This window comes from Mytilus trossulus, chromosome 1 (genome assembly GCF_036588685.1).
Source record: "Mytilus trossulus isolate FHL-02 chromosome 1, PNRI_Mtr1.1.1.hap1, whole genome shotgun sequence".
Taxonomy (NCBI): domain Eukaryota; kingdom Metazoa; phylum Mollusca; class Bivalvia; order Mytilida; family Mytilidae; genus Mytilus; species Mytilus trossulus.
Window position 1 is genome coordinate 25,964,658 of NC_086373.1, and position 15,802 is coordinate 25,980,459.

At 33.7% G+C, this 15,802-nt stretch overlaps 1 protein-coding gene across 2 annotated transcripts in view; it reads left to right on the plus strand.

The window, feature by feature from the left end:
- Positions 1–1,569: 1,569 nt before the first annotated feature.
- LOC134720355 (scm-like with four MBT domains protein 1) overlaps positions 1,570–15,802 on the plus strand; it is a 30,643-nt gene continuing 16,410 nt past the window's right edge. The window contains exons 1-3 of one of the 2 annotated variants that reach the window (XM_063582829.1): positions 1,570–1,720; positions 9,141–10,260; positions 11,907–12,004. In XM_063582829.1, the coding sequence (XP_063438899.1) occupies positions 9,162–10,260; positions 11,907–12,004 (1,197 nt within the window). In that variant the 5' untranslated portion in view covers positions 1,570–1,720; positions 9,141–9,161. Of the gene's footprint in view, positions 1,721–1,817; positions 2,123–9,140; positions 10,261–11,906; positions 12,005–15,802 lie in introns of those variants that run through there. The other variant, XM_063582830.1, reaches the window with a different exon arrangement.

Consider the following 15,802-nt stretch of genomic DNA (forward strand, 5'->3'; position numbering starts at 1 on the left):
TTATCAAGTAAATCATTATAAATAATAGATATTGGTATATAGATCCAGTATTATCAAGATTCTTACTGTTAAGTGTGTAACTATAGTTTTTTAGTAATATCCTGGATCCGGGATTCCGTTAGCGGATATATATTTTTGTAATGATTGTATTTTATTTTATTTTTTTAGTATAAGGACGTACTACTAGAAAGTACACTGCACACTGCTAGTAAGCATCCAAAACGGGTTGCCAACGCTAACAATTTGAAACATATAAACATATAAACAAATAAAACACACTGACTTAAATTGCACTGTTGTATTGCAAATCCCCCCACACCACCCACAAAAAAGAAGATCTGATGGACGAGCTCTGTGAATCAAGCATGGCCAAGTTTCTTTAGTCAGGTTTTTTTTTAGAATTCCAATTTGTATGAGGATTATTCTGGATACTACTGCATTCCAATTTGTACTGTAAAATGTAAACCTCTGTATTTGAATGAAGAAACGACTCGCAAAAAGAAGTATTAGCAAATCAAGATCTGAGAAAACTACAACATATTACACTCAGTAACCGACATATCACGATATTTGATCAGCTGATGTAATATTTTAAATTAGATAATTTGTGACTCAGTTTATAACAGAGAAACGGCATACCGTCTTAAAAAGTCTTTCAAACGACTTAGCAATACCTTGCTTAATATCTCTTGATTATACAAAATAAACTGGAAATTTCTGAGATTGATTGATTGATGCCCCCGGATTGCTTAACTTTACGTTCAGTGGCAAATATTTCATGCATGTCTAAGTACAAAACGACTTGGAATTTATATCATAAAGTTAAATAATATTGTCACTGTCGTTGCATGTAATCATTGAATACATATTATAAAATAGTGCTTCCGAAATTAACATTTCTCGAGCACATGCTAAAAATGTAAAATATAATTTTGTGTACTAGCTCGATATCATAAAATTGCCTTCGGGCACTCAAAGTTATAAAAATAATTTATAAATATTTTATCTTTCCCTCGAAATATGGCTCTATATGGATTTTTCATAAACATCATACCAACTATAGTCCAACAATTCATGATCATGATCACCATTCAATCATGTAGTTGTACAATCTAAGCCAGGTACACATATGTACCAGTACTATCACAAACTATGTGATAAAATGCCCCTCTCTCAGTGACGTCCGCGATTCCGTGGTAAAAATATACTAAAATCTCACATTTGTTGCATTGAGTAGACTAGTTATATTAATATGGACATAAAATATTGTCAGTATACTGTTCCAATAGTAGATTAAATTTTCTCCATACATTCGAGACACAGTTTAAAACATTATACATGTACATAACTGTTTTTATTGCACAAGGCGAAGGGGAAGTATAAACTCATTTTTTGTTAATGAATTAATCATATTTGTTAAGTATTGATTATCTACTATTTCATACATTTGATAAAATTGTGTATTTATCATTTACACGTGTTTATCGACCAAGTTCCGCCACGTACAAATATTTAAATTTAAAAATATGATATAAAATATTGGGGCATGTTAGCGGCATCTTGTAACAAGGACATGCGCACAATGTACTTTTGGCGATTAGTTGCCATCTTGAACGTGGAAGTATGATTACAAACAGAAGGACAGAAAATTGTAAATTTGTAGTGTTGAAGATTCGATACTGCATTTTTCTTTTAATTGGCATATCGATTAATTTATAAGGTAACTGCATAAATCTTTTTCCCAAATATTTTTCATTATTTATAGGAAATTTAACCGATTGTTTTGGTCGGTCAAATATCAAATATATATATGCATATTCATGACTTGTTTATTTCAGCAAGAATAATTTGGAAGAATATCAATATCATTTCATTAGTACCATATTTAAAACAGTTGGAGTGATTGATAACAGCAAAATGGAAAATATTGTATAATGCAAATGAGGCAATACTAATTATAAATATAGTATCGTTATTGCAAATACTTTTTATTTGGTTATTATACGCGGAAAATTTATCATTCATTTTTACTCTAGTCTAAAAATAGAACCTCGAAAGTATTATTTCATAATTTATCTATAGACCTTTTAAATATGGAACCAGTATTATAGGTAAAGGTACAGTAAGTATTTGCTAGTGAGTTCTGTAACTTTATGGCTTAATTTTTTTTTACAGATAAAAAAACTTTCAACAATCACTGAAATACGTAACAAAAAGGGGGAGGGTAAATATGAGTAGGCGAATCGTGAGGCGAATCAACTAAGTCATACAAAAATTTTCAAACTTATCTTCAGAAATGCAGAAACTTCTATTGAAACTTAATTTATGTATACATTAAAATAAATGGATGGTTCTGATATATTTTGGCTACTTTAATTGGGGTCAAAATAACAAAATTATTCTGTTTACATGTGTATATTTGTCCCATACCTTGTTATGCTTAAATACAAAGCCTTTTACGTTTATTGGCAAACATAAAATAAAGACAAAGTTACACATCTTCCAGTATACATATTGTATTAGAAACTTTAAAAAATCACTGAAATATAGCTGACAAAAAAGGGGGAGGGTAAATATGAAAAAGAGTATGGATCAGTATGGAGTAAGTTAGGCCAAAAAGGTCAAACTTTTATAATTGAAATGTATAGAACTTATATTGAAATAAAACGTGTGCATGCATTAAGGTGTATATTTATGGGGTCGCCCCGATATTCCGACACCCCGTTAGTCCGACACCCCATTAGTCCGACACCTCACTATTCCGACACCCCATTGGTCCGACACCCCAATAGTCCGACACACCAGTAGTCCGACAAAGGTAAATAACCGCCGAAATATAAAGGTTAGAGAATAATTGCAAACAGTATAAAGTATAGAGAAAATTGCATGTCAATTAAAGAATATCTATATGAACGACCCCTCCCCAAATCCCTACACTCCTTCGTAGAATTTTGATATTTGAACTACTCTTGCTTATGTGTATATCACAGAAACAGATAATATCATGTCACCTGTTTGATATTACTATTGAAGAAGTACCATGACTACGTCCATATAAGAAAAACCAAGGTCCTTGCAAGTTCTGGTTAACTAATTTAAGATATGTTCTATATGGGAACACATTCTACTAAAAAATAAATGTTATCAGCAGTCTCTCATCATAATGAATCGTGTACACGTGATAAGGTCTCGGAGACAGTCAAAACTGGAAAAACTGTCATTTTACCATAAAGAAGGACTAATGATTCCAACCATTACTATTTCGATTCATATATATACAGTACACGAACTTAATTATCGAACACTGAGAGCCATCGAGAGTGTTTTAAGTTTATAACATCTTTCTATACAAAGAAGACTTGATTAAGGTTGAAACTTCGATATAAATGGATGCAATGTGCTGTCAGAATGAACATGAACTGAATAGTCATGAAAGATTTGCCACTGGACATTAGACAAACATTAACTACCAATCATGTATTCAAACCGTCATGTCCATGAATGATGACATACATGTATGCAACAATATTTGTAATTGCATATTCATAAAGCAACAAAATTTCTGTAATTATATTTAAGTTATTTTCATTTGTGTTCTTTGTTGCATCTTTAAAAACACAACTTATCGGTTGTTTTTTAAACAAACCAGGCAAACATGTGACATGAAAATAAATCTAGCAACAAACTCCACTTCTCTTCACATTGACACTGTTACAGGAATGTACTTGTTTTCATTATTTCTTTTTACCAGTACATTTTTGGCTGATTCTTAACGGAGAACGCACCAAACTTTACAAAGTTCTGTTTGGTTCACCCCTATTTTAAGTGTTTAACGTATTTGCTTTAAATAATTCACTCTTCAATAAGTACAAACAGTGTTGCATAAAGACAAACTAAACTTAAATATTCTTCTCAAACAAATTCTGTACACCACACCGAATCAACTTCGCATCTTACATACAAACTTTTATTCAGTAAAGCCTAATTGGAGCCTTAACTTTCTTATTTCCCTCCTTTGGGAGAAACACAAAGTAGAGTATCGCCATGTTAGTCATTCGACAAAACTTCAAAAAGTACATTTAGTTTTACAAAATGTTCGCTACTCGGCATCTGAATCAGGTTTTCTGTATTCGGTTTGAGTAAATATATGCCATTATTTTCACTAATACCAACCAACCTTGATATTCCTAAGTTGCCTTTCCTGTTCTCAGTCATTCGATGGACAAGGTCAATGAGTTTTGATATCCATTTAAAATTAAAGTGGGAATAGAATTATGGTCACTTTTGCCTTTTTCCAACTATCAGTAAACCCTGGGTGCATGGGACGTCCGTTTGATTGGTCGAGGTATATTATTTTCCACAAATGTCAAAGTGGTGATGTTTTATCCGATGCCTCGTGTAGAGAGAGTACCACGCTCTCTGCAGGTTAAGAAACATTGCAACAAATCTAGGGATCATCGGTAGCCTTTTGTCTGTGCCTGTTGCAAGGCAAATGTTTGTCCCTATTCAATATACGTTTATCATTCAGCAGCACTCCAAGTTTCATTGACCTTTTTTCACCCCGGATGGTATCTATTACAGTACCTACCTATTGTATTTATTGTTAAATTGTTTTCGCATGTAATATTTGTCACTGGACATTAAGCAAAATTATAATATTGTAAGTATGTACTTCATGAATTATGTTATTGTAATTATGAGGACTCTCAGGAGGATTAGTTTTAACTAATGATATTATTCTCTTGAAATGAAGATAATGTATTTCCTCGTTCATTTTTCCTAATGTGCTTTGTCTATTATATGCATTTTAAGCTCATCTGGCCCATCATTTGGCGTCCGTCGACCGGCGTCGCTCGTCAACTTTTACAAAAACCTTCTCCTCTGAACCAACTGGGCCAATTTTCAAATTCAACCAAATTTGGCCACAATCATCATTTAGGTATCAGCTAGTTAACAACATGTGTCCGATTAACCGGCCAATTAACCAAGGCGGTGGCTGGCATGGTTAAAAATAGAAAATAGGGGTAAAATGTAGATTCTGGAATATATCTCTAAATCCAAAATCCAAAGGATTTAGAGCAAATCTGAAATGGGTTTTAATTGTTTACTAGATCAAGATCTATCTGCCCTGAAATTTTCAGACAAATCGTACAATCCGTTGTCGGGTTGCTGCAACTGAAATTTGTAAATTTTAAGGAAATTTTGCAGTTTTAGGTTATGATTTTAAATATTATGATAGATAGAGCTACACTGTACGATCTACAAATTCAAACATGACCAAAATGGTCAATTGGCCCCTGGATTTTTCTTCTCCTCTGAAACTACTGAGGAAATTTTAACCAAACTTGGCCACAATCAGCATTATGATTATGGTATCTAGTTTTAGAAATGTGTTTGGTGACCCTGCCATCCAACCAACATGGCAGACATGGCTAAAAATATAACAAAGGGGGCAATTGCAGTTTTTTACTTATATTTCTGAAACTAAAGCAAAAGAATAACGGTTGCATTATTTCATGCATCAATTATAAATAAAAATATCAGGATATTTTAGACGGTTTCCGTGTAAAACGAAGGTGGCCGCATTCGTGCTCATCCTTAATATTGAAATGTATGTTGTACTTGATGATAATACATAACATATATAAAGGTTGAGGATGAACACGGATGCGGCCACTTTCATTTTTGACAAAAACCATCTGAAAAGTGACATATTTCGGCATATTTGATCTTAAATCGGATCGTTTTTCATGACTAAATCAGTTAAAATCTTTCACATAAATTAATTGAATCAAATGAAATAGACACTTAAGTGTTTAAAAAGTGGGCAAAATCTTTCGTCAGATGAACCTGAAATTTGAGGCCAAATCGGTCCTTACCGGACCTACTCCTTTACTGGCTTGCTGTCTATATGTAACGTACAAGTTCAAAGGAAATTTTCGTGAAATAATTATGAAATACTTTAACTAATTTCACCAATTGTCCTTTATAATATACTATGTATTTATGTTTCGTCTGTCCTGTCTCGCTATGTATTATCTCATGTCTGTATATATTGTCCTCTTGTACACCTGTATGAGTCTGAGGTTATGAATAAAATCTTGAAAATCTTGAATCTTGAAACTGTATCTATGAAACCAGATTTAAACTACCGTTTATAAGGAATATGGCAGTTGTTATCCATTCATTTGATAAGTGGGCTTTTGATTTATCCATTTGACTAAAGACTTTCCGTTTTCTTCGGAGTTTGGTATTTTCATATTTTACTTTTTATTATAATATTGTTCAATTATATCCGTGTCGGACTAATGGGGTGTCGGACTATTGGGGTGTCGGACCAATGGGGTGTCGGAATAATGGGGTGTCGGACCAATGGGGTGTCGGACTAATGGGGTGTCGGAATAACGGGGCTGCCCCATATTTATCCAGTCCTATTTTAAGCAAAGAATTAGCCTAACGTTATGTTTTCATTGGCACATGGGGAAAATGAACAGAATTACAGGTCTTCCCATAAACCAGGAACATATATATTAATATATTATAGATATACTGTTCCCAGCATAAACACATGGTAAAATAAATTGAGGAGCAAACATTTCTGTCTTTAAATGAATCGAAGCTTAAAGCATAATCATTAGCTGTGAATATCAATAAACACACACACCAGTGGCAGATTCATAAATTTGTATAAGTGGGGGCCCACTGACTGCCTAAGATGGGACCTACTCCAGTCATGCTTTAGTGATTCGCTATTATTCCTAGAAAAGGGGGGCCTGGGACCTCTGGCCCCTCTAAATCTGCCTCTGCACGCACATGTTTAATTGATATTCACAGCTAATGATTATGCTTCAAACTTCAATCATTTTAAAGGCAAAAATTTATATATGTGGCATAAAAATATTGACACTTTATGTTTGTGACATAACATCGTGGCCACAAGTAAAAAAAATTCTGTTTAGTATTATATTTATATTGAGATCCATTTTGTTGCAACTTGTGATTAATTTTATTTGCAATCACCAATGGCAGTCAGCAGGGTTAAATAACGTCAGTTGTTCAACCTGTTAGTCAAATGCGTTTTGTTTAAATATACTTTTTCACTTTTTTGGTCTTTTGGAAAATGTTGTTTGTGCTGTTTTTAGACCCTTCTACAACGAATTTGTTTTACATGCACACGTATAAAAATTGCGATTTTTATCCAACACAATCATAGGTTTGAACATAGTTTTCAATTTAGACTCGTATATATATACATTGTATATATAAAGTGACAATCTTTCATCACAAAATTTTACCAGGTGAACAGACACATGATGACAGACATAACCAATCAGAACAAAAACCCAACAATGATTGTTGTTTGTGAATGACTGTCAAGTTATTATTCAACAAGACTGTCATACTAGCAAATAGATACAAATGTAATCATGGTAATAGGTCTTCAATAATTACAAATAAAAAAAAACTCCCCCCCCCCCCCCCTAAAAAAAAATAATATGAAAATAAGATGAATAAAAATGGAAAATATGGTAAAGTATACATAATTTGGTGGTATTTCAGATTATGACATTGTTTTGTAACCATTTAGAACTATTGAAACAAATCAAAATATATACAGTGAATATTGAGGACTTGAAAATGTGTGAAGAATCTACATGCATAAATGTATTATAGAAAGTATATATAAAGCTGAGAAAAATTATAGTGTTAATTTACTTTAAATTGCTACATGTATCTAGAAAACCTGTACACAGAATTTTGTTTAAAAATGATAACAACCCAAATAATAAAAAAATATTTTGTGTTTACAAATTTATTATATGTCATGTACATGTACATGTATGTAGAGTAAAAAAAGTGAACATCCAGATGGTTTTATAAAGAATCATTATTTTTCATGTTTGTACATGCATTCTTCAATCTTTAAAGATTAAGACAGCAAAAGTGAATCCAGTTATACCCTAATATTTTTTTATACATGGTTAAAACGCTAAGGAAAAGGTATTTACCAACCAATCAATGAACAGAAACTAATACCTTTTGACAGTCAAGATTTAAAAAGCTTTAAAATATTTTCATTCAAACAATATTTTTTATAAATATTTTTTTTTAAAGATTATTGAACATTTGTTTTAAGTGGTCTGAAAAAAAATATGAGTTTTCACTAACTGACTGACCATAATTTGTTCATAATAAAAGAAATATAACATGGATTATTATAGTTAGACCAGTAGACTGAATGCCATCATCGAAACAATTAAAATTATTTACCTTTCTATGGACCCTTATTTTTCTCAGCATTTTAAAAGACACTCAGGTACATGTTGTTGTTTTTTTACCTTACAGACTAATACATAGCATTAAGAGAAGGTCATTATTTAGCATTTTTTAAGTAATATTTTTCCTTTTTACCTTGAAACAAATTGTCAGATAATTATTTATAAGTAAAACATGTTAAAAAATTAAATGTAAAAATGGCATTTTGATTTTTTTCCCTATATTATAAGGTTAAGCTTACAGGTGACAACACTCAAAACAACCCATAGAAATAAAAGTGTTGTGTCTGGTTTCAAAAAAGACCCTATAATAATTTCCTTTTTTAATATTAAAATTTAAACTATCAATCTATTGATTAAACATCATAAAATCTTATACACAAAAGCATGATCTAAGTATATATAAATGTTTGCCATATTGTGTTACCTTCAAGACAAGAGGGTGCTGATGGATGCATATACATTGTATATTGCTCTAGTCTACATTGTCCATGGAGCTCTTTGTACACATGTATAGAGTACAAAAGTGGTCAACTGTGTGGGGTATAGCAGTCAATTGGACAAAAAATCTACATTTTGTTGTTTTTTTGACAGATTTTTGGCATTGATATAAATAAGCTTGGACTTAAGAGTTAGTGTCTTTTACAGAATATTCAGACCTTTGTACAGTGTGGGCAGTACAGGGGATTGTAATTGTTACCCATCCCTCTAAAATTGTTGTGCTTATACAATTGATTAGCATTTATCATGTTTATGGAAAACAATGTTGTTACATAGTAGTACTAGTGTTCTTATCAGAGCTTTAATGGAGTTAATAAAAACATTTAAAATTTAAAAGACAGATAATGTATATATATTTTTCAGTAAATAAATTAAAAAGTTAAAATGGAGGATAATGGTGAAATTGAATCTACAGAATTACCACTTACAGTCACCTCAAGTGGAGATAACTCTAAAAATCAAAAAGAAGCTGTAAATGTTTCAAGTATTCCTCAAACATTCGAGCAGATTCCTGTTGAAAATGTTTCATTACCAAGCCATTTACCTGCATACACAGATATTACTGCCACTGCCATACAAAATGTGAATAATGTTCCTTCTTCAGAAGACATTAGTTTACCACTACTTCAACTTCAACCTTCTAATATGTTGCCAGGTGCCATAACAACCATTGGACTTCCTATTGATCCACATTTGGTGCAATTAACGCCAAGCACCAGGATTACAAATACTATGGTTTTACCACATGAGCAGTCTGAACTAGTAGAAAAATTATCATCGGTGCCAATTATGTCTGCAAGTTCTACAGATTTGCCAAGTATAGCAAATTGCATTTCAGTTGGAATGATTGGGCAGCCATTAATGTCTGTAGCATCAGCATCTTCTGATACTTCCCTAACTTCTCAAAATTTGCCCAATAGCTCCAAAGAACAGAATTTAGATCTCACTGAAAATGTTTGCCATACTGCCATGGATCAAGACTGTACAAATATTGATACACTGCAAACTGGAAGTGTTTCGCAAAACGGTAGAGATAGTGAAAAGGTATGTGATGTTACAAACCAAGAGTCTGCTGTTGATTCAATGAAGACTGATAAAACACAAACTGTTGGTTCAGATGAGGTTGATAATAAGTGTATAGACAGTTCAACACAGCATCAAAATGACCCTGATATTATTGAAAAAATTGGTTTCAGTGTCCCAAATGAAAAACTTGATACTGAATTTTCTCCAAAAGATATTACGAAGGCAGATGACATGGAAGTTGAGAATATAATGGAACAGAAGATTAAAAAAGACAATGAAAATAAAGAACAAGCTATATATGATGTTACAGATTCTGCAGGTGTTGACAAAGTAAAACAAAGTCAGTTTCTTACAACATGTGAATTGAAAGAAACAATCGAAGAGGAAGAAAGTAGCAGAGATTCTTTAGTTGAAACAAAGGATGTTACAAAAAGTGATGAAAAGAAAACAAATAAAGGTATACATACTTAGAGTAAGAAATGCTTATTTCTTTATAGCTTCATTGATATTAAAACTGCTAAAAAAGAACCCTTTCTACCTTAAAATCCTGAATCTTCCCTTTTCATTCTTCTTTAATATTAAATCATTATGCATATGGTTCTAAAGGGACAGAGTCAGTAAGATGAGGGTGACTTGTTAACCAAAAAAGGTTGGGATTTTTTTTTCTGACAATGTTCAAGCATTCTCAAATTATATGTTAATTTGTTTCCATATACATGCCAGGATTGCATCTTCAAATCTGTTTATAACCTTCTTTTTCAAAATGTACTATATTTACTAAAGCTATATGTGTTTGAAATTGCTTCAAAAGTTTAATTCTATACTGTACATTTATTCTCCTTTTCTCTATATTACATTTAAAACAAGAATGTGTCCAATGTACACAGATGCCACACTCACACTATCATTTTCCATGTTCAATGGACCGTGAAATTGGGTAAAAAATCTAATTTGGCATTAAAATTAGAAAGATTGTACCATAGGGAACATGGTTTTAAGTTGACCATGTTGATTGGACTCAACTTCATCAAAAACTACCTTGACCAAAAACTTTAACCTGAAACTCCCACTTTCATTTTCTTTGTTCAGTGGACCATCTAATTTGGCATTAAAATTAGAAAGATTGTACCATAGGGAACATGGTTTTAAGTTGACCATGTTGATTGGACTCAACTTCATCAAAAACTACCTTGACCAAAAACTTTAACCTGAAACTCCCACTTTCATTTTCTTTGTTCAGTGGACCATCTAATTTGGCATTAAAATTAGAAAGATTGTACCATAGGGAACATGGTTTTAAGTTGACCATGTTGATTGGACTCAACTTCATCAAAAACTACCTTGACCAAAAACTTTAACCTGAAACTCCCACTTTCATTTTCTTTGTTCAGTGGACCATGAAATTGGGGTCAAAAGTCTTATTTGGTTTTAAAATTCGAAAGATCATATCATAAGCAACTAGTGTACTAAGTTTCAAGTTGATTGAACTTTAGCTTCATCAAAAACTACCCTTGACCAAAAAATTTAACCTGAAGCGGGACGATGGATGGACGCACAGACCAGAAAACATAATGTCCCTCTACTGTCATAGGTGGGGCATAATTAATGATATTAAATGTGACTTGTTTATTGATTACATGTATCTAAACATGCGAAAGACACATCCTGCTTTTACCACATGAAATTTTAGAAGTATTTAGAACTTCATCACACCAAAAGTATAAGAGGCAGTAGTGACAGCTTAAATATATATATGTATTTCTTGAAAACAATTTTCTATTCATGCAATTGGTTTATAACAAATTCAATATCAAGAGAGAAAATTTGTCACTTAAAAAAAAGTATTGTTTTTAATTTCTAAGGTTCTTGTCATAAGATAATTAAGATGTGAAAATTTGTCACTGATATTAGTATTGTTTCACATAACTGTGACTGTGTCATATGACTGCAATAAAGATTTTAAACAGGAAAAACCTCATTCTAAATTAAGAGGGATTAATTTGTTTTCTATATACAACTACTAAAAAATAGAATGTTATCTTTTTATTGCAATCAAATTTTATTTTGTTTCTTATTTTCAGTCAAATTTCTTGTCATTTTCAGGTGCAGACACTGTTGATAATGAAGAAGCAGAATTTATATGGGAGAAACATTTGGAGGAGACAAATTCAGTTTCAATTCCTCCAACAGCATTTAAACACGTAAGCAGAAATGAGTGTCTTGTTACTAATGTCAAATTGATGGCAAAAATAGATTGATAAATAAAGTTTTTCCCTTTCAAAATACTATCTACAGAAAGATTATTTTCTACACTAAACAATACGAGTTTTGAATTTGTTACGGTGTACCTGTCTTAATACAAATTAGCTGTGCGAGTTTCAAAGACTGATTGATTGATGGATGAATCATACTTACTTACTTAGTCCTTGCTATGCCTAGTGGCACATAGGGCAAGGACAAGTTTCCTCCACTCTTCTCTGTTGTTTGCTGTTCTTTCCACTGTGCCCCAGGTATATCCTCTTTCCTTTAATTCATTTTCTACAGTGCGTCTCCATGTTGTTTTAGGTCGGCCTCTCTTTCTCTTCCCCTCTGGTGTCCATCTAAGGGCTACCTTGGTCATGTCATCAGATGGTTTGCGTATAACATGACCAAGCCACCTCCATCTTTTCTGTATGAGCAAAGTCTCCATGTCTTTGGTATTCGTCATCTCATGTAGGTCTTTGTTGGAGATTTTGTTTGGCCAGAATATTTTCATTATCTTTCGCAGACATGTGTTATGGAAGCTTGAGAGTCTGTTGATGTCTTTGTCAGTCATTCTCCAGCACTCTGAGCCATATAGGAGTACAGAGAGTACACAGCTGTTATAGAGTCTGAGCTTTGTTTTCTTTGAAAAGGCTGTTGTTTTCCAGATGTTGCCTAATCTAATGAATGCAGATCTAGCTTTTCCTATTCTGATCTTAATGTCTCTCTCAGCACCACCTTCTGTTGTTATACAACTGCCTAGGTAATTAAATGACTCTACTGTTTCAAGCTGTTTCCCTTCTACAAATATGACAGGATGTTTCTCTGTATTGAGGTACATTAGCTTTGTCTTTTTGGCATTGATCTTAAGTCCAATCATTTTAGCTGTTTCTTCTAGCTTTTTGGTCTTCTCCTGCATATGGTCTTCGGTATGGGATAAAAGAGCTAAATCATCAGCATAGTCTGTGTCCTCAAGCATAGTACAAAGTGTCCATCTCAGTCCGGTGTTTCTTTCTGCTAGGGTTGTTCTCATTACCCAATCAATAGCAATTATAAACAGCACAGATGACATAACACATCCCTGTCTTACTCCAGATTTTACGAGGAAAGAAGTGTCAGCTTCAGAGTTGATGGTACATGAGAAATTTGTATAGAACTGCTTGATGAGTTGCACTATCTTACTTGGTATACCATAGTTTCTCAGAATTTCCCAAAGACTTTCCCGGTGTAAGCTGTCAAACGCTTTCTCGAAGTCTACAAAATTTAGCAGTAGTTTCCTCTGCCACTCATGACACTGTTCTAAGATGTTGCGTAGGACAAATATGTGGTCGATGCAGCCTCTACCTTTTCTGAAACCAGCTTGTTCTTGTCGTAGTTTCTTATCCACAGCCTCTGTTATTCTTGAAATTAAAATTATGCAGAAGACCTTACTTGGAATGGATAGTAAGGTGATTCCTCTCCAATTGTTGCAGTTAGTCTCCTGATTTTGGTATTGTAATGATGTTGCCTTCAGACCAATTGTTAGGGATAATAGCTTGTTCCCATATTTTCTGGAATACTGGATGTAAAGTATCCGCTGCTAGAACTGGGTCTATCTTAAAAAGTTCTGCGTTCAGTTGGTCCATGCCAGGTGCCTTTTTGTTTTTCAAGCTTTTAATGGCTTTCTGTATTTCTTGTTTTGAAGGTGGATCTGTATCTATTTCAAGGTCTAAGGGTGCCTCAGGAATAATTGCTATATTATCTGGATCTTTTCGATTAAGAACCTCTTGAAAATGTTCCTTCCATCTCAGATATTGGTCTCGTTCTGTTGTTATCATATTGTTGTTTTTGTCTTTAATAGGCATATTTATCTTAGCATTTTTACCACTTAGTTGTTTAGTTACTTGGTAAATCTGTCTCATTCTCTGATTTGAAGCTGCACTTTCTGCTTCTTTTGCTAGGTCTTCCATAAAATCTCTCTTGTTCTTTCTTGTTGCTGTTTTTACCTTCTTGTTGCATTCTGTATACTTTGATCTTAGCTTTTCCTTAATTCTCTCAGAACGTGTTTGGCAAATTTTGTTGTTCACTTCTTTCCTTTCATCTATCAAATTCCAAGTTTCAGGTGTTATCCATTCTTTGTGTACTTGTCTTTTGAATCCTAGTACCTGTTTACTGGCTTGAGTGTAGATTTCATGTATGTGCTGCCATTCATCATTGACTGATATTGTGGTTGTGTTGTCAGTTGTGAGGTTGTCTAATAGCTGAAACCTGTTCTTTATTTCCAGTTTAAACTCTTGCTGGATTTTTGGATCTTGTAATTTACCAACATCAAATTTCCTTGACACGTTTACATAAGTAGACAACTTTTTAAGTTTCAGTTTGATGTTTGCAATTACTAGATGGTGGTCACTAGCAACATCTGCACCCCTCATAACGCGTACATCTTGCAGAGATCTTTTCCACTTTCCATTGATGATAATATGGTCTATTTGGTTTTTGTCTCTACCATTTGGAGAAGTCCATGTCAGCTTATGTATATCTCTATGAGGGAAGATAGTACCCCCTATTACAAAGTTATTAGCACTACATAAGTCCACTAAACGTTCTCCATTGTCGTTGATCTTGCCACACCCATATTTTCCCATTTCTCTTTCATTCCCGGTGTTATCATTTCCTACTTTGGCGTTCAAATCACCCATCACTATTGTAACATCATGTTTTGGTACTTTTTCTATCTCAGATTGTAGAGCTAGATAGAAATCAGTTTTCACATCATCCTCTGCTTCATTTGTTGGAGCATAGCATTGAATGATGGTTAGTTTTCCCTGCCTTGCTTGGAAGCGAGCTCTGATTATTCTTTCGTTTACAGGGGCATACTCTTATCATGGCCTTTGTAACGTTTCTGCTCATTATAATTGCTACTCCTGCTTGATGTTTTTCGTCTTTTCTACCAGAATACAAAATTGTTTTACCTGTACTTGTAGATTTTTTACCACATCCAGTCCATCGACATTCACTAATACCTAGCAGGTGGAGTTTGTATGCTCTCATTTCTCTGATGACTTGCGCTTGTTTTCCTGTTTCATACATTGTTCTTACATTCCAACATCCAAGTTTTAGTTTTGTTCTCGTGCTCAAAATACTTTTCATGTTGTCAGCTTCCGTTAGGCTTTCACTGACATCATTCATGCTTGCAGATGTCTGCTGGTACTCTGATCTTAATACGAGATGAGTTAAATTTTTTCTTGTCCTTGTTTCCGTAACTGCATTTTTTTTATGAGACGAGATAGTTGGTCTTGTGCTCAACCCCCAACCTGGAGGGCCAGTGGATTTCGTGTTAAGGTTCCAGTCCTCTAGATCAGTTGCCAAACCAAGGCTTACGAATCATGATCTTTCCGGTTTTGTTCGAGTTGTCTCTCTTAGATAGGTTGCCTTGCTGGGCTTATGACTCCTATCTAGCCAACTATTTACCCATAGCTGGAGCAAGGTTGATGAGTGCAAGGGCATATCCACACATCGGTGGGCCTACACACTGCATCTCTAGGGCCCTTGCTGCTCCGAGATCCCCAAGCAGTTCAGCCTGACTTCGAAAGATGTCAGTTACCAGTGTTACCAACGAGGAGGATACTGCTAGAGTCTTGGTAATGTAGAGACTGTATACTGGCAGGAAAGACTTACACACTCGGCTTTCTTTTCACATAAAATATGCTAGCCAGCGGCGATAAGAACCATATGAATAGATCTACCGCACTAGACGCATAACATTACCCTGTGGAACA